Source organism: Xyrauchen texanus, chromosome 9 (genome assembly GCF_025860055.1).
Source record: "Xyrauchen texanus isolate HMW12.3.18 chromosome 9, RBS_HiC_50CHRs, whole genome shotgun sequence".
NCBI lineage: Eukaryota > Metazoa > Chordata > Actinopteri > Cypriniformes > Catostomidae > Xyrauchen > Xyrauchen texanus.
Genome location: NC_068284.1, coordinates 22647476 through 22665928, shown reverse-complemented (window position 1 = coordinate 22665928; position 18453 = coordinate 22647476). Strand labels below are relative to the sequence as shown.

The window sequence follows — 18453 nt, the reverse complement described above, 5'->3', positions numbered from 1 at the left end:
GGGTGGAGTTGAGGAATGCCACATTGTGTTGTGCCTTTTGTTCCCATCACTTTTTGCTCTCTCAGATGGCTTCGACCGCAAACAATCACCACCCTCCCAGCCCTCGCAGGTACAATAAGAAGGGCAGCTTACAGAAAACAGGAAGCACCACCTCAGCGCTCTGTGGCAGGAGAAAACTACCCATTGCTCAGAGGGAGGAGTTGTGTAGCACTCCTTATTTGGTTAAAAAGATCACATGGGTTGCTGCGCCTGAACAACAGTTGTGAAGAAGTTCAGAAGTTAGAGAACTTCGAACTTTGTCAAGACATTGGGTGAGATTTTTGAGTGAGAGAAAAAGACTCAAGAAACAAAACGCAGAGCACATGGTGTGAGGGAAAATGCCTACCAACTTCACAGTGGTTCCAGTGGAGGATAGCCCTTTATCAGACCCAGACTATGATGGACAGATCCTGAAAGTAGAGGACAAGGAGGGTCCGGACACAGTGGCTGGACCCAGCTCAGGTGAGGGCTTTAACTCACTTTACACTAGCTCGGAAAACCAGCCTAGACATGCCCACAGAAGAGCATGACTGTGTCCTTTTTATGCGACATTTTAAAGGCTTGTCTTTTCTGGTTTTCTGTGTTCTTTGTTCCTGTGTTTCCTCTCAAATCCAAATGGGTGCCATGTTTACTTTCGTGTGTTTGTGAAATCATCTGCTCATGTGGAGTGTAAACAAGTGGTAATTTCCTCAAACCCTTTTTTTCTTTTCCTGCTCTCTCTCTCTCTCTCTCTCTCTCTCTCTCTCTCTCTGCCAACTTTTACTGTTTATCTTTAGAGACATTATTGCATAGTATGGCTCTGCTTGTTTGTATATAAATAAAACAAACCTTAACATCTCAAAATAAAAAGTCGCACATTACAAAGTTTCCCATTCCCATGTTATCTATTCTTCTATTCTGCAACTTCATCTCATAACTTATTTTTTCTGTGCCGTTCAAAGTTAATCTAAATTTAAGCTTATTTGTCAGTGATCTGGAGTATTGTAGCATCAGATTTCTCATAATGTGACTTGTTGCTGTATCTTAGGTTTTTTTTCTACATTGTACAATTATTTACTAAATGAAAAGAGGAAATTGTAGTGTTACACCAACTGTCTGCTGGTATATGTTGTTGAAGATATACACTCACTGAGGACTTTATTATTAACACCTGTACACATACTTATTCATGGGATTTTCTAATCAGCCAATCATGTGGCAGCATTGCAATGCATTAAGTCATGCAGAGACAGGTCAGGAGCTTCAGTTAATGTTCACATCAACCAAATGTGATCTCAATGACAGGGACGTGCACACACATTTTTGGGGGTAGGGGCTCAAGTGGAAAAAAAGTTCTCATAACTATTTATTTAAAAAAAAGTTTTTAAACAAAAAGTTAACTATATTAATACAACTCTGATTTCTTACCAATTTATTTTAATTCCCTCACACTCTCACAATTGTTTCATACTCAACAGATTTCTACAAAATAATCAGTTCACACAGAGACCATAGTCTTCATAGGGGGCTTTCACACTTGGTTCGATTGCCTGTTCCGAACCCGAGTTCGATTGCTCCCCCCTCCCCCCTGCCCCCGATGGACTGTGTTCACATTATATATTTGTATCCGAACCGCGGTACGCTTGCGTCATCAAGCTGCAGCTGGTGCGTAATCGTGTTGCTTGATAACCGCGAAATGAAAAGGCGTCAAAATTCAATGAATAGACTTGCTCGGTTCACATTTGTTCTTCTTTTTTTTAACCTATAGTTTTGTTTTCAACATCAAGATACAGAAAAACACTTGCGTCTGTCTGCCTCAAAAATATTGAAATCGTTCAAAAGACAGCGGGCTGTCCGCCGAAGACAATTTTTGCGAAGGCAAGCAGAAATCATCTCTCTGCTTGCAGTGCGTGTGCGTCAATCCCGCTTTTCGTCAAGGTAAGTGTATACACACGTACGAAAGATCTAACGTTTATCAAATATTTTCATCGGAAGACCAAAGTAAACCCTTTCCGCTCATTTTGAAAGTGACGCGTGTGAGACTGACGACCACATTATACGTCATCAATAGCGGTTCACTTCCGTGGTTTGGTTCGATTGCGTTCATATCAGCAGCGAACTGTACTGGAGTTCACATGAACCGTACTCCAGACCACCTTTTTAAGCGGACCCGAGTACGGTTCGCGGGTGCGCACCCGAGTTCGGAAGACAGCGTTCACATCATCCAAACAAACCGAACTCTGATGTCATTCGAACCCGGGTGTGCACCAAAAGTGCTAGTGTGAAAGCCCCCTTAGTATTCACTAGGTTTATCACAAGAGCTGCCAGGCAACAGCAAAGGAAATAATGCCACAATGTGAATGTTTTCTATGCTACTAATGTCAAGTAAATATTTAGAATAAATGACTGCACCAAGGACAGGGACATAGTTTCACTAATAATTTGTTTATTTTGCACAAGGCAATAAATCATTTTAATTATTTTGGTGTTATTGGAATGCACCATATGCTTTATAGGTGATATGCTTTAGTTATTTTGTTTATCCTATACACCTGCAGTGCCTTGTCAAATGTATGCAAATTAGCACATTTTAATTAGGTAACACCTAATTTGCACATCAATGTGGCAATTGTGATGACATTATTAGACACAAATTATACTGTATTCACCTGTAGTGTCTCCATTCATTTCAGTACATTAGCCTGTATAGCCATGATATATTGCCTTAGCTAAACTTTAGCTAACTTATTACATTAGCTAGTAGCTCATAAGTTATGCATGTTAGCAAGACACAAGTTAACTATATTCGGCTGTTGGCTAATTAGCTGTAAAGTCGAGGCATTGGTAGCTTAGTCTTTTGTTCATCACCACTCACCTCCACACAAGCCAAGAAAAAGACAATTGGGATATGAGCTAGGAGGGGCTGCTGTCTGCCTGTCTGTGTGTCTGATGTATGATGCACTGCTGCGCGGAGACGCGGATGGATAGAGAGAGGGAGGGCATTGGAACTCGACAAAGTCTCATCTCCTGACCTGATATTTTAATTTTTTATTCAATAAATATATTTTTTTGACAGGGAAGCTGTGCGCAAATATACACTCACCTAAAGGATTATTAGGAACACCATACTAATACTGTGTTTGACCCCCTTTCGCCTTCAGAACTGCCTTAATTCTACGTGGCATTGATTCAACAAGGTGCTGAAAGCATTCTTTAGAAATGTTGGCCCATATTGATAGGATAGCATCTTGCAGTTGATGGAGATTTGTGGGATGCACATCCAGGGCACGAAGCTCCCTTTCCACCACATCCCAAAGATGCTCTATTGGGTTGAGATCTGGTGACTGTGGGGGCCATTTTAGTACAGTGAACTCATTGTCATGTTCAAGAAACCAATTTGAAATGATTCAAGCTTTGTGACATGGTGCATTATCCTGCTGGAAGTAGCCATCAGAGGATGGGTACATGGTGGCCATAAAGGGATGGACATGGCCAGAAACAATGCTCAGGTAGGCTGTGGCATTTAAACGATGCCCAATTGGCACTAAGGGGCCTAAAGTGTGCCAAGAAAACATCCCCCACACCATTACACCACCACCACCAGCCTGCACAGTGGTAACAAGGCATGATGGATCCATGTTCTCATTCTGTTTACGCCAAATTCTGACTGTACCATCTGAATGTCTCAACAGAAATCGAGACTCATCAGACCAGGCAACATTTTTCCAGTCTTCAACTGTCCAATTTTGGTGAGCTTTTGCAAATTGTAGCCTCTTTTTCCTATTTGTAGTGGAGATGAGTGGTACCCGGTGGGGTCTTCTGCTGTTGTATCCCATCCGCCTCAAGGTTGTGCGTGTTGTGGCTTCACAAATGCTTTGCTGCATACCTCGGTTGTAATGAGTGGTTATTTCAGTCGAAGTTGCTCTTCTATTAGCTTGAATCAGTCGGCCCATTCTCCTCTGACCTCTAGCATCAACAAGGCATTTTCGCCCACAGGACATACTGGATGTTTTTCCCTTTTCACACCATTCTTTGTAAACCCTAGAAATGGTTGTGCGTGAAAATCCCAGTAACTGAGCAGATTGTGAGCAGACTGTCGGCCCGTCTGGCACCAACAACCATGCCACGCTCAAAATTGAAAAAATATATATATTCATTTATTTAAAAAAAAAAAAAAGAAAGAAAAGCACCCCAGAAAAAAGGGCACTTTTCTCTCAATTAAGAAAAAGGGCAGGTGCTCAAGCGCCCTTTGACGTCTAAGTGTGTACATGCCTGCTCTGTGATTTCCATTGTTGGTGCCAGACAGGCTGATTTCAATATTTCTGTTACTGCTGATCTCCTGGGATTTTCACACACAACAGTCTCTAGTGTTTTTACTCAGAATGGTGCCAAAAACAAAAAACATCCAGTGAGTGGCAGTTCCGCGGACAGAAGCGGCTTGTTGATGAGAGAGGTCAACAGAGAATGGCTAGACAAGTTTGAGCTTACAGAAAGGCTATGGTAACTCAGATAACCACTCTGTACAATTGCAGTGAGCAGAATAGCATCTCATTGTGTAGAATACACAATATTATGAAACTTAGTGGATGGGCTACAACAGCAAAAGACCACGTCAGGCTCTATATTAGGACCATATTGTTCCTAATATATGAGTGAGTGTAGCTGTATGCATTTTTGTCTGTGTAACTACTTGTGCCTTCATTTTTGGAGTTTCCTAAGGTTTATAATTATCCATTCCCATAGAAAGTGCATAACCCAGATGTTTTCTTCCATGTTAATGTGTGTACAGGGGTGTGTAGCAAAGCTTGTGTGGCTCAATATTATGGAATTTGACCTACTGCTTTAATTTGCCCAATAAAACTATAAAAAATCTATATACAGTGCTAGTGAAAATACCTTGTTGTGGCTGTGTAAAGGCATTTTTGTATAGTTATTTCTTCATAAGTTGATAATTTAGCCCATTAAAAATGACCGTATATGTATAATGACTCTGTAGACTGGGTTTGGCTGATGTTGGCTGGGTTCTGACTGTGATTGGTTTAATCAGGCCTTGATATATGAGAACAAAATTGTACACTCCAAGAAATCACACATTAATCCCTTTGGGATTGCATATTTAGCTAGATTATAAACACAAAGTTACATGGAAAGACTTCTCATTGAGTTCTCAGGAAAAGGATGTTTCTGACGCCTTGAATGCTTTTTATGAACCTCCTCTGTCATTGTTCTGTAATCAGTCTGGAAAAATACTTGAAATTTGATCCAATGGCAGCACAGGCATTGGAAACAGATATTTCCCAAAATGATAAGATTATTGTCTTTGCCAGTCATACAGAAGCCAGGCACAGCATGTTCAGATGTGTTTTCAATTTGTTAAATCTGTAAATTTTATTTGTCACTCCTGTTATTTAACTCTTTTTCTGAATCATATTTTCGCACTGGCAGTAATTGCCTTCTTGTGGACAGATACCTCTCATTTCCCATCGAAGTATTTGCATAACTGCACAAATTTGATTGTTTCGGTTTGCAGCTGATGAACTGGATTTAAGGGTTTTTCTGTGCACTTTCTCTTTTGGCAGTCTAACTGGTTTAAGTTAAATTCTTTATGAAATGCCACCTTTACCTTTTAAGCTGATCAGGTGTCCTTGACTTGACTGTTAGCCTTGACTTGAGACTAACACTCAGTGCTGTTTTGAGGTTTAAACACAGACTAGTTTACAGAGCACTGTATAAGGACAGAATCAACAGAAGATAGGGGACAAGACTTGCACAACAGCAGGGCAGAAACAATGGCTGATCTCATCCAGAAAGAGCATCGTCTCTTTTGGTAAATTAAGGAATTTTACTTAGTTTTATACTTCAGCATAACAGGTGGACAGATGCAGTTAATGAAAACTAGCTAACTGGATTAAATCAGAGGAAAGTGCAGTTGGTCAACAGAGTTTTGTAACAGAGGTGAGACATTAAAGAAAAGGGGAAGGGGTTCCAGTCGGAAACAACAGTCCATCAGGGATAATCAAGGCTTGACATGGAATGTGAGCCAGGTTTGAATGCAAAGCAATTAGGTGAGTTTGACTGACTCCCATTTATACAGTGTGTAATGAAATAAGAAATTGGAATGGAAAAACTAAGCACACTACTTTAAAAACAACTTGGCATTAGTGTCTTATTATGCGTAGTATTTACTGTCATGGATAAACATTTGGGATGAACGTTTTTCTTTCCCTTTCAATGTCACAGTATGTCTCTGACCTTCAGCGACAGTTGTAGGTGAGGTAAAACAGCTTGCAAATCTGCTGTTGGGAGGGTTTAAGAAGATATGTAGTTCCTGCAGTAATTTGTTTTACATAGAATCATTACCATATTAAAGAGTTATATTAGAGAATAATATATATTCTGGGTGACCAAAATGATCTAGATGACCTTATTTTGTTGAAATGCATTTTTTACTTTCTGACTACCCCTCACATTAATCCTTCATTTGAAAACTACATTTGTACATATACTGGTTATGGCAGTTCCACAGAGAGTGTAATGACAAACTATGCTGTCAGGCAGACTATTAGGTGTAAAAAGAAACTGAATTCCACAGCTTCAGGTTTTGAGTGTTTTTATGTTAATGACTTTCTCACATACTCTGTTAGTTTAATTGTGTTGCAGCAGTGCTGTATCTTTGCTGTGACACTTTACAACTTCTTTCTAACTTGAAAGCATTATAGTAAATAAAGGCTTTCCATTTATTTATTGACGAAAATCATAGGCAGATCTAGGAAAGACAATAATAAACCTGGCTAAACCTGTAAAGACAGGTAAAGGATTAGTTCACCCAAAAATGAAATAACAAAAAGTCATGTGGGTTGTAAACACATGAGGTTGAGTTAATAATGACAGAATAACATTTTTGGGTGAACTATTCATTTAACAGTTTCACTTTAAGGCTTTTTGTACTTGTACACTTGCATCTTGTGAATAAAACAAATGAATAAGAAAAACAGAGAGAGAGAAAAACAGGTCTTGTCATTCTCTACTTAAACTGTGAATCAACTAGAGAACACAACCTCTCTCAAAACTAAAAATTCATCTTTGTTTTATACTTAATACAGGAGATGACACCCCCAGAGAAACCAGCTCCTTAATAAGTACAGATCATGATGGGAGCATCTATGGTAGGAATATGGCCCTCTATGAGGTAAAAAACCAACAACAGTAAAACCCACCCTCTTTGTGGTTGCGCCTGCTATTATTTTATGAGCATGTTATCTAAACTGAAAAAAATATATATGTTAACCAACACGTGCTTCATGTGATAACATCAAAATTGACTGGTTTTATTTAACTCAAGAATATTATTTAATATAACTGGATCAACCGGAATACATTAGGTTACACCAACAAAACAAATTTTAAGGGTTCTATCCGGCACAAATATTTCCTTAAGGTAACAATTTCAGGTTACCACATTTGCAGTGTATATTAAAAAGTGCAGAACCTTTAGAGAGTCCTTTATAGTGTCTCTTTGAACTGCAGTTCACTGCTTGATGTAGCGTTAAAGCACTCGAAGCCCAATTAACTATGCAGTTTTTCATGTTGTTACTCACAGGATGAGATGGACAGCACTCCGATGGTGTCATCTCTCCTGAACAAACTAGCCAACTACACAAACATAACCCAGGGGGCCGTTGAGCACGAGGAGGCAGAGAGTGAGGATGGGATCAGGAGAGTCACTGTGAATGTAAGTCTCAAGCCAGAATCACACAGAGATTATTAGGCGACTCAAACACACACATTAGTGACCGTTTTTCAAGCTCTTCCCTGGAGTTCACAGCTTCTGTAGACTTTGCACTGGCATCACAGTTTGTCCTGCCAATTTTAAAAGAATAGTTCACCCAAAAATGAAAATTCTGTCATCATTTAGTCACCCTTATGCTGTTCCAAATCTGTATGACTCTTTTATGTGTGGAACACAAAAGTAGTTCTTAGGCTGAATTAGCCTCAGTCATAATTCACTTTCATTGCATCTATTGTCTGTACAAAAAAAGTGAGTGGTTTCTGAGGATAACATTCAATCATGGAAGAGAGGAATAATTAAGGTTTGAAACAACATGAGGGTGAACAGGATTTTCATTTATGGGTGAACTATCCATTGAATTGTTTTTGTTTTTTGTGTTGTTTGAAGGGTCCTCAGATGGGCACATTTATAGGTGTATACCTGCCCTGCATGCAGAACATCTTAGGTGTAATTCTGTTCCTGCGCCTCACATGGATAGTGGGTACAGCAGGCATCATTGAGGCCCTTGCGATTGTCTTCATGTGCTGCACTTGTGTGAGTTTTTCTCCATTATCAGTTTATAAGCTCTTTTATGGGACCCACTAATTTACTAATTAACCAGTTTGAGTTTGATTGTGAATGTTCACATAGTTAACAAATGGATGAATTTCGATCATGTTTTTTTTTTTTTAACACGTTTGGGATGAACTGGAATGTAGACAGTGAGTCAGACCCCATCAGTGCCTGACCCCACTGATACATTTGTGCCTCAATGGGAGCGAATCCCCATAACCATATTCTAACCTACCAGAAATATATTCTGGAAAGGCATATTTTCCACACATAATAAAATACATATTTATCATTCTGAAAAACGTACATTTTTTTCTCTCCGCTATTTCATATTTGTCTTTTTCCTAATCCATAGACTATGCTGACTGCAATTTCAATGAGTGCCATTGCGACTAATGGTGTAGTGCCTGGTATGATTTCAATCTGCAATGTCACACCTAGATATTTTTTTCTTCGATTTTATGTTTGTTTTAATTAAACATGATTGTTTCTTTTACATTTTTAGCTGGTGGCTCCTACTACATGATCTCCAGGGCATTAGGTCCAGAGTTCGGAGGGGCAGTGGGTTTGTGTTTCTACCTGGGCACCACCTTTGCAGGATCTATGTACATACTTGGAACCATAGAAATTTTTCTGGTGAGTCAAAGCTTAGTGCACCAACACTAACATTATCTTTGTTGGCATACAGTATAGTTTCCATTTTGGACTAGAGAAGAGCTTGTGTCTGCATTAAGCAGTCTTAAGTCAGCAAATTCTTTCATATAGAACGGACACCTTATACTTTCATTACTACAGCAGTTTGATTGCCTTAGACATGACTTCAAAATTCAGGTTGACAGATGTATCCTTAGGATAATTGCAATAACCTCTCTCCAATAACCTTGCTTTTCATACTCTGTTGCAGATATACATTATGTCCAATGCTGATGTGTTTGGAGCTAACCTGAAAGACGATAAGTTAACAATGCAAAATAGCATGCGTGTTTATGGGACCTGCTGTTTAGCTATCATGACCCTGGTAGTGTTTGTTGGTGTAAAATATGTCAACAAACTGGCCTTGGTCTTCCTGTCCTGCGTGGTGCTCTCAATTATGGCTGTCTACGCAGGGGTCATTCAAACTGCCATCAAGCCTCCCAATTTTACGTGAGTAGGGTTGTGATTTTACACAAAGTTAAAGGAATAGTTCACCCAAAAATACAAATTCTCACATCACTGACTCACCCTTATGCCATCCCTGATGTGTGTGACTTTTCTTCTTCTGCAGAACACAAAAAAAGGTTTTTAGAAGAATATTTCAGCTCTGTAGGTCCATATAGTATATTGCAAGTGAATGTTGACCGGAACTTTGCAGCTCCAAAAATCACATAAAGGCAGCATAAAAGTAATCCATATGACTCCAGTAGTTTATTCCATGTCTTTTGAAGCAATCTAATCAAATTAGGTTGAAAAAAGACCAAAATATAACTCTTTTTCAATGTACGCCTTGCCAATACAGTCTCAAGGCACATTCAAGATTTCAAGCTCGATTACACTTCCTAGTGCTTGATGCATGCACAAAGCACTAGATGGCACTAGACACAGTAATTGAGCTTGAAATCATGATCTTATAGGAAACTGCAAGTGTCAAGATTTATAGTGAAAAAGTTATATTTCAAAAACCAAAACCGATTGGATTACTTCAGAAGACCTTAATTAAACCACTGGAGTCATATAGATTACCTTTATGCTGACTTTATGTTCATTATGTTCAGAGCTTAAAATGGTTGGTCACCTTTCACTTGCATTGTGAGGACCTGCAGAGCTGAGATATTTCATTCAGCAGAAGAAAGAAAGTCATAAACATCTGGGTGAGTAAATAATGAGAGAATTTTTGGGTGAATTATTACAGCTATCCATATAATAACAAGAATAACATAATATGACATAATGATATGAATGGTATTGGTACATAGAGTTGTTATGAAAAACAGAGAATAAGTACAAGGTATGAGGCTGTAGAGGTAGTATAAATGTGAAAAATAGAAATGTTAATTATTTTTTTAAGTGAATTTGCATATTGCACACATGGGTTTCTACAGGTATCATGTATTTACAAGGTAAATCTACTCAATAATACATCAGAAATAAATTCTGTCAACAGAATCTGTCTACTTGGCAACCGCCCCTTGCAACATAACAAATTCGACAAGTGTCTAAAGTCAGAGGTGCGGAAGCTTTTCTGTACAGGTGGTTCACTGAACGAAACATGTGATGAGTACTTCACCAATAACAATGTGACAGAGATTGAGGCCATTCCTGGCTTGCTCAGCGGGGTCATATCAGGTGAATACTCAGATACACCTTAAACTATACTCATCTCATTCAACTCAAACCAGTAGTTGTACACCACTAGATTTTATAATGATATCAAAATTTAAAGGAATGTTCCATGTTCAGTACAAGCTCTGCTCAATAGACAGCATTTGTGGGATAATGTTGACTGCAATGAAAAAAATTTATAAATAAATTACGACCTGGAATCTAACATTTATTTAATGAAAGCAAAAATCATGGTTACAGTAAGACACTTACAATGGAAGTGAATCAGGCCAATACACATAAACATTAAAAATACAAACTGTTTCAAATGTTAGCCACAAGACGTCAACATTATACGTGTTGACATAATTTTAGTGTGAGAAAATTACTTCCTAACCTCATCTGTGTAAAGTTATATCCAGTATTACAACTTAAAGTTGGTAAACCTTGTAATCTAGTAAACATAACTGTAACACCTTTATCATGCTAAAATCTTGTTAAATATTGTATATACTTATTTTCATTTCACTTTTCACAATTCACTTATCACTTTATAACTTATTTATTATAAACCACTTGATTATTGTACTGTATTTTCCTTCATTTGTGGTCATTTGTTGCAGCACACAAATCATTTTAATATCTATAATTAATGTTACACCCTTACACCCACAGACCATCTTGTGGTCTTAACAACCTACAATTTTTATGCTTTTTAATGTTATGGACTGGCCATATTCACTTCCAGTGTTAGTGCCTTACTGTAACTGTGAACTTTGTTTTGTAATAAACTAGAGGGACGAGTCACAGTAATTTTATAACATTATGCAACAAATTCTGTTGATTGAGCTTAACTTGTATTGAACCTGGAGCATTACTTTGATAAAGGGTCACATGGCTCTCACTATTCCATTGTCCATAATTCAATTTATATTCCATTTAGGTCATGTTATGTAATAAGCATTTATCTTTCTCCTAGGTAACATGTGGGGACACTATGGCCCAAAGGAGATGATAGTGGAGAAGGTGGGACAGAGCTCAGAGCCAGCTTCAGAAACAGACAGAGAACCTTATGTTCTCAACGACATCACCACCTTCTTCACCATTTTGGTTGGAATATACTTCCCCTCAGTAACAGGTAACCCAGAAATTAAAGGAATAGTTAACCTAAAAATTAAAATGTTGTCTTCTTTACTCTCCCTTATGTTGTTCCAAAACGTATGCTGTTATTTTTGTTGGTGGAACAAAAAAGGAGAATTGGAAGAATATCCATGAATGTCTTTTGCATAAAGTTCATAGTAACTATATACAAAAAGGACACAAAATACCATAAAAGCACCATAAATACCATAGTCCATACAACTCATTTGTGACTGTATATTCTAATGGCAGTGATTAACCACTTAAATATTGGTCTGTTCATCACACAAAGCTATTATATGGCTTCAGACGGCTTGGAATATAGTGGAATAAAGTCGTGATAGACTAAGTTTCTGGTGTTTCTGGTCCTTTTTGGAGATTGAAAGACATGGTCACTATGAACTGAACATCGTATGGAAAAGAGCTACTGTACATGAACATTCGTAAAACTTCTCATTTTATGTTCCATGGGAACAGAAACAGCAAACAGCTTAGAACGAGAGTATTTTAGTATTTTGGGTGAACTCGTCCTTTAAACTGTGGCAATATAGTGGAGGTCAGGTCAACGCGTACCTTTCTAAAAACAGCTCAAGCTAGTTACAAACTTTGTTGTTGGTGCACTTATTTGGGTTCTGAAACACATTGAATGTTTGCCCTGATTTTCACAGGAATCATGGCTGGGTCAAACAGGTCTGGAGATCTTAGAGACCCTCAGAGGTCCATTCCCACTGGTACTATTCTGGCTATTGTAACCACCTCCTTCATCTGTATCCTTTGATGCATGAAATGAAGCCTCTTGGCAAATAATTTGAAACACAACCTATTTCATCTTTACTTGCTTTTTGACAAGTCAGACGAAGCCCTTAATAATAATAAACAGACATTTCCTGTGTAGTGTTGTTTGGAGCTTGTATTGAAGGCGTTGTGTTGAGAGACAAGTAAGTTCTGTTTTATAACATAACCATTTAAGTAGTTTTCAGAATCTAATTATCAGAATGGTTGCTAAATCCACAAATAAGACCTGCAGTCAGAGTATTTGAATGTAGCATATTCTTCTTGTCTTTACATGTTTTTGCTTGCTTGCTGTTGTAATAGGTTTGGAAGCTCAGTTAAAAACACTCTGGTAGTTGGAACACTAGCATGGCCATCTCATTGGGTGATTGTGATTGGCTCATTTTTTTCCTGCTGTGGGGCGGGGCTGCAGAGCCTCACCGGTGCCCCCAGAATCCTTCAGGCTATCGCACGAGATGGCATCATGCCTTTCTTGCAGGTAACAACATGTGCTGGCTTTCATTTTGTAATCTCATATTACAGAGAATCATACTTTAACATGTCTTGAGGCATGGGCTTGTGTTTGTTCTCACTTACAGAAAATGAGCACAAAGAATAATAAAGGAGAAAGCACTTTGACAGTATATTCCCAATGAAACCTGTGATGTGTGATTTATACTGCTTCAATTATATCCGTTTCTGTGTTATAGTCTTATTCATTTTTTAAGTGTAGATGACCAGGGGCCGCCATATGTATAAATCCGCTTAGAGTAACATTTTAGTCTTAAGTGTGTCAAAATTCTAATGATGTCATTTTACTCTTATTCCTAGACTTATGAATACATTTGATTCATAAAAGTTCTTAAGTGTTAAGACTTGGTCTAAATTGCTCAAGAGTGCTGGAGAGGCTTCCTAACCTAGTTAAGAGTAGCACAATGGCTGTGTTCTGCAAAGACAACACACTCTATGTAGCAGGGATAACAAAGAAAGATTGTGTTGGACTTATGATAGTGGAATTTGGGCAAATGTGTTTTGTAGTTGAGTGAAATTAAATCCATCAATATAATTTTTTTTAATTGCAGCACATTTTTACATTTAATGAATACATTGAAACTCTTTGTGATTTAAGCATTTTTTTTTTATTTAATGGGCTACATGCCTAAACTTTTAGAGGGCTGAAACCACTTTACAGTAGTGAAAACATGTATGGGAAACAAATACATTTGAAAAATGTTTCAGAGCTGCATCTGAAAAGAGCCCAAACATGATATAAAATGTTTAATAAGCTCCTAGTTTTGTGTTGGTGTCAGGTGCTTTGACACATTCCTTCTGCAGTTTAATGTGTTTGAGAGACATTTAACCCCTGTTCATAAATGAATTATTACTGATACATTCTTATTTGTAAATATTATAAACTCAAAGTCATGCAAATTTCCATTTCCATTTTGCAAAAGAACTTGTCTAAAATAGAGACATTATTACTTCAAATAAGCCAAAAAAATTAATAAATAGGCTTACTTCATGGAGTGTGAGCCAGTGCCGCTCAACCAAAGGGAGTGCTACGATAAAATATTGTTAATATGTTGAATGACATATTTACCACTAAATTGAACCATTTTTAACTGAAATCTTACATGTATCTGTAATGGGATTACAACAGTTAGTTTTATTATCATTTAATTTAGCGATTTAAATTGTCATTGTTTAGAAATGTTGGTATGATAATGTGAACAGCATATGTAATTTATATTGCAAGATTTTTTGCGAGCATTTCTGAGAAGTTTTATACATATGACCCCAGATCTTAGGGTTCCCCACTCCAAAATCACAATTTAACCTCAGAAGTGATCTCCCTAGACTAATATAACCTATGTCCCTCTGGTAGGTGTTTGGTCATAGTAAAGCTAATGGTGAGCCAACCTGGGCTTTACTCCTTACTGCAGCTATTTGTGAGATCGGGATCCTCATTGGCTCTGTGGATGCTGTTGCTCCCATCCTTTCAATGTAAGTGTGTTCTCCTTGCTTTCATATCTTTACATTGTGACATTACTTTAGAGATGCTGTGAATGTGTCATGAGGAAGCAGACTGACTGCAAAATTATTACACTTATACCACAGTTTACTTGTAAAACAAAACCCTACATTTTACCAGCACAAAATAGCTATCATTTGAATACTTAGAAGCTGTACTTAGAAGCTCAAAACTGAAAAAAAAAATATTTGAAATTTGCAGACAAATCAGAAGTGGTCCTTTTTGATAATTTATTAATAATTTTGCACTGTACATGTTATTATCATAATATTGTATTAGGAGAGGATTGTTAACTCTAATTACATATGGCCACCAGGAGATGGCACCAATACATGACACAGACTCAATGATGCCTCAAACAACACAGAATGGAACTGAAAGAGATCTTGTTAGTCATGCCTGCATGCTTTGGAGAAAGAGCATACCTTAAATGCCAATTCACACTGCCCAAACATATGCCAACAGACGGCAACACTTGAGACATTTTAAAGTTGGCTGTTGTATTTAGAATGTTGAGAAATATAACTATTGTGTTCATATTATTGATTAAACATGTTTTGCATGAAGTGACATTAGGCTTTAACCCAGCAAACATACCTATGTTGCAAAAAGTTTTGTATTTTCTGGGAACTTATTAATTCTAAAAGTTCCATTGGAAGAAAAAATATTTTACACAAGAAAATATGTCCATAAACATTTGGGGAAAGTTGATATTTTGAAAGTTGGTGTTTGCATTTTCTGTGTGATTTGGCAGCGTTTGAGGAATAATGAAACTTCATGCAAGTGAGAAGAGCGCTTCAGCGCAAATCTCTGCTTCTTGCTTATTTGTTCATATTCCCTCAGGAGGGTCATCCAAACAAACTGCTGAATCCAACACTAACATATCATTTTATTTTATTTTATTTAGAAGGGAATGGAAAGCTCTAACAATTTCGCTTTAAAAATGTTACAAGTCGTGATTGACAGCGTTTCTCTTGATCTACCAATGCAGTCGCGGCCACGCATGTTCATTTTCTATGAGTTGACAGGGAGGCTTGCCTCATTGTCATGACAACGGTTCATGCTGAAGTCAGATTACGTCAGAGTTTGTTTGAGTTTGTTGGAAAATCATACTAGACTGCTCAAATATTTAAAGACCCGGCAAACGCCGATTTAACATGATGAATCGGCTAAAACAGACGCCAATGAACGGCAACAGGGTGAACACACTGACCCAACAACTGTTGGATGTTGGCGTTTGTTGGCATTTGTTGGAGTTTTCTTGTTAATTAGTTCTTATGTACAATTTTTATGTTTAATTTGTTTGGAGAGGCTTTTAGACATTTAGAGATGTTTCTGGGCACTAGGATAAATAATTTTTGTAATGCTATAACTTTTGATTGCTTAGTTAGTATCAACATAAAATTTTACTCAGTTAGCTTAAATAAGCTACCTTATTTACACCCTGAGATATATAATATAAAATCAGAAAAATAAGAGAAAGTGTTAATTTATGGCTTGTCTTTTTGTGATTTTTTTCTTATAATTTATCACAATATATATCATTTAAACAAACAAACAAAAAAAACACTTAACCCTCCTTGTTTTTTTATCGAGTTATAAGACTTTCATTTTGGGTATGCCACTGAAACAGGAAATCTTTAAAAACACATTCAGAGCTTAAAGGGTTAAGGAATTAATTCAAGAATATATCTTGAAATAAGTGTATATTTTTTACTTCATTGGCAAATAAACTTTACTAAATTTGATTACATTTATGCTTAAAACAAGTGAAAAACTGTTTGCCAATGGGTAAAGAAAATTTTATTTAATTCAATGTATTTTTTCTGAAAACAACTAATATCTTACACAGTTTTGCTTCTAAGGTAAATTCATATTTTTTTATGCTAAAACAAGACAAATACAATGATTAAGAACATTGTACTTTGCAGTGTGTTTAAGTATCTTGTGTTGAGCTGTATGGCTCTTCAAGTAAATTAAATAATTTATTATGGAACTGTAATGCAGTCAGCAAATACTTATAGGTGCTGTAAGTGATTTTATACGCTCTGGTACTTCCACAAGATGAAGCCGTTGAATTAGACGTGCCCCCTCTTTCCAAAACACCTCCCTCCCAAGATAGCATTGAGACACTGAACCGTAGAGCAGTGCGTCTTCTCGCGGTTGTCAAACAACAGTAGCAAACTAGCGCCCTCAGCTGACAACTGTTATGAATCTGAATATGGCTTTAAACATGAAGGATCCTCTTCAATTACAACACTATGAGAACACAGACATAGTTTTGTTTGCTGTTTACACAGTCTAGTGCTGTCACAGAGACCAGTGAGATATCTCAGGACACTTATTTCAGAGATATCTTTCAAAGAGAAGAAACATTTTCTGCACACCATTCCATAAAAATAAAAACAATTTGCTTAGAGCACCTTTAACTACATTATAGTGAAGCCATGCAGTTACTGAAAATTAATTAACAATGAAATGTCTGCCTGTTTGATCAGGATCAAAAGTTTAATAGTGTTGTGCTATAATTGCAATTTTGCTACTCTGTTTGTTAATTTCTTGTTCTACTTTTTAATTACAGGTTCTTCTTGATGTGTTACCTCTTTGTCAATCTGGCTTGTGCCATCCAAACACTTTTACGCACCCCAAATTGGAGGCCAAGATTCAAGTTCTACCACTGGTAAGACACGCTTTGTGATTACCTGGTCATGAGCAATAAGTATGCTATGAACAGAACAGTTTGGCTGGAAGTGTACACTTTGTTGTCCCACATTCTGTAACATGGGATTTTGTTTTTCATTAACCAAACAAGTGTAGCGTAATGCTTACTAGTTCCAACTGCATGTAAACTGAGGTGTAATGGACCAGCCAGAGTTAATGTTTTCTTTCTTGAACAACTGCTAAATGCAGCCATGTATTTGTTTGTATTCCTGCAGGTCCCTGTCCTTCCTTGGGATGAGCCTGAGTCTCTCCCTCATGTTTGTCTCATCTTGGTACTATGCCTTGGTTGTCATGTTGATTGCTGGATGCATCTATAAGTACATAGAATACAGAGGGTAAGAAGGTGTCCTTGTGAATCACTCATGTTTGCATAAGACTTCCTGTGCTTGACAAATGACTTGTAATCAATGGGCCAAAAAGGGAAAGCAATGTTTGAACAGACTTTTTTTACACTGAAATCAAAAACTGCTGTTTTAAAAACCCATTGAAAATTTGAAAGGGAATCTATGGTGAATTAGCTATTTATGTTGACCTACAATTTGATGTTCTGCAGTACCTTGAGTTCAGCACAGTGGGTTTCCTAAAGGGTTATCACTTCCGGATATGTATTACCTGAGAAGGCATTACTCTCCCCGTTTTATTTCCCTGTCATCCCTCAGGGCAGAGAAGGAATGGGGAGATGGTATTCGAGGATTATCTCTTAACGCAGCTCGTTATGCCCTTATAAAACTGGAGGAGGCACCCCCTCACATCAAGAACTGGAGGTGAGCAGCCAAGAGAATACTAATAACACTTCAGTGTTTTATAAACATCCTCATACTTAATAGAAGCTTAAGACCATATATAAAACTAATAAAACTCATCTTCCAGACCCCAGCTCCTGGTGCTCTTAAAGCTGGGCTCTGAATTGGAGATAAAGCATCCTCGCCTGCTCTCCTTTACCTCACAGCTGAAGGCTGGGAGGGGCCTGACCATCGTCTGTTCAGTGTTGGAGGGTACCTTCATGGCACGTGGGGCTGATGCCAAGCGCTCTGAACAGGTGAAGGAATAAGGTTAAAGCCAAACCTTTGTATCTGACAACTGGATGGATCATTGCAAACAACTGTTTTCTTATTCAGTATTTTTGTCTTGT

General features: G+C 37.6%; 1 protein-coding gene across 4 annotated transcripts in view; it reads left to right on the top strand.

Moving 5' to 3' along the window:
- Positions 1-52: 52 nt before the first annotated feature.
- slc12a7a (solute carrier family 12 member 7a) overlaps positions 53-18453 on the top strand; it is a 34468-nt gene continuing 16067 nt past the window's right edge. For 2 of the 4 annotated variants that reach the window (XM_052133537.1, XM_052133535.1), the window contains exons 1-17: positions 53-501; positions 7122-7207; positions 7619-7750; positions 8195-8341; positions 8715-8769; positions 8865-8995; positions 9264-9502; positions 10500-10681; positions 11637-11795; positions 12466-12564; positions 12678-12735; positions 12893-13067; positions 14454-14572; positions 17182-17280; positions 17537-17656; positions 17981-18085; positions 18192-18360. In XM_052133537.1, coding sequence (XP_051989497.1) covers positions 378-501; positions 7122-7207; positions 7619-7750; positions 8195-8341; positions 8715-8769; positions 8865-8995; positions 9264-9502; positions 10500-10681; positions 11637-11795; positions 12466-12564; positions 12678-12735; positions 12893-13067; positions 14454-14572; positions 17182-17280; positions 17537-17656; positions 17981-18085; positions 18192-18360 — 2199 coding nt within the window. In that variant the 5' untranslated portion in view covers positions 53-377. The remainder of the gene's footprint in view (positions 502-7121; positions 7208-7618; positions 7751-8194; positions 8342-8714; positions 8770-8864; positions 8996-9263; positions 9503-10499; positions 10682-11636; positions 11796-12465; positions 12565-12677; positions 12736-12892; positions 13068-14453; positions 14573-17181; positions 17281-17536; positions 17657-17980; positions 18086-18191; positions 18361-18453) is intronic. The other 2 variants (XM_052133534.1, XM_052133536.1) reach the window with 2 other exon arrangements.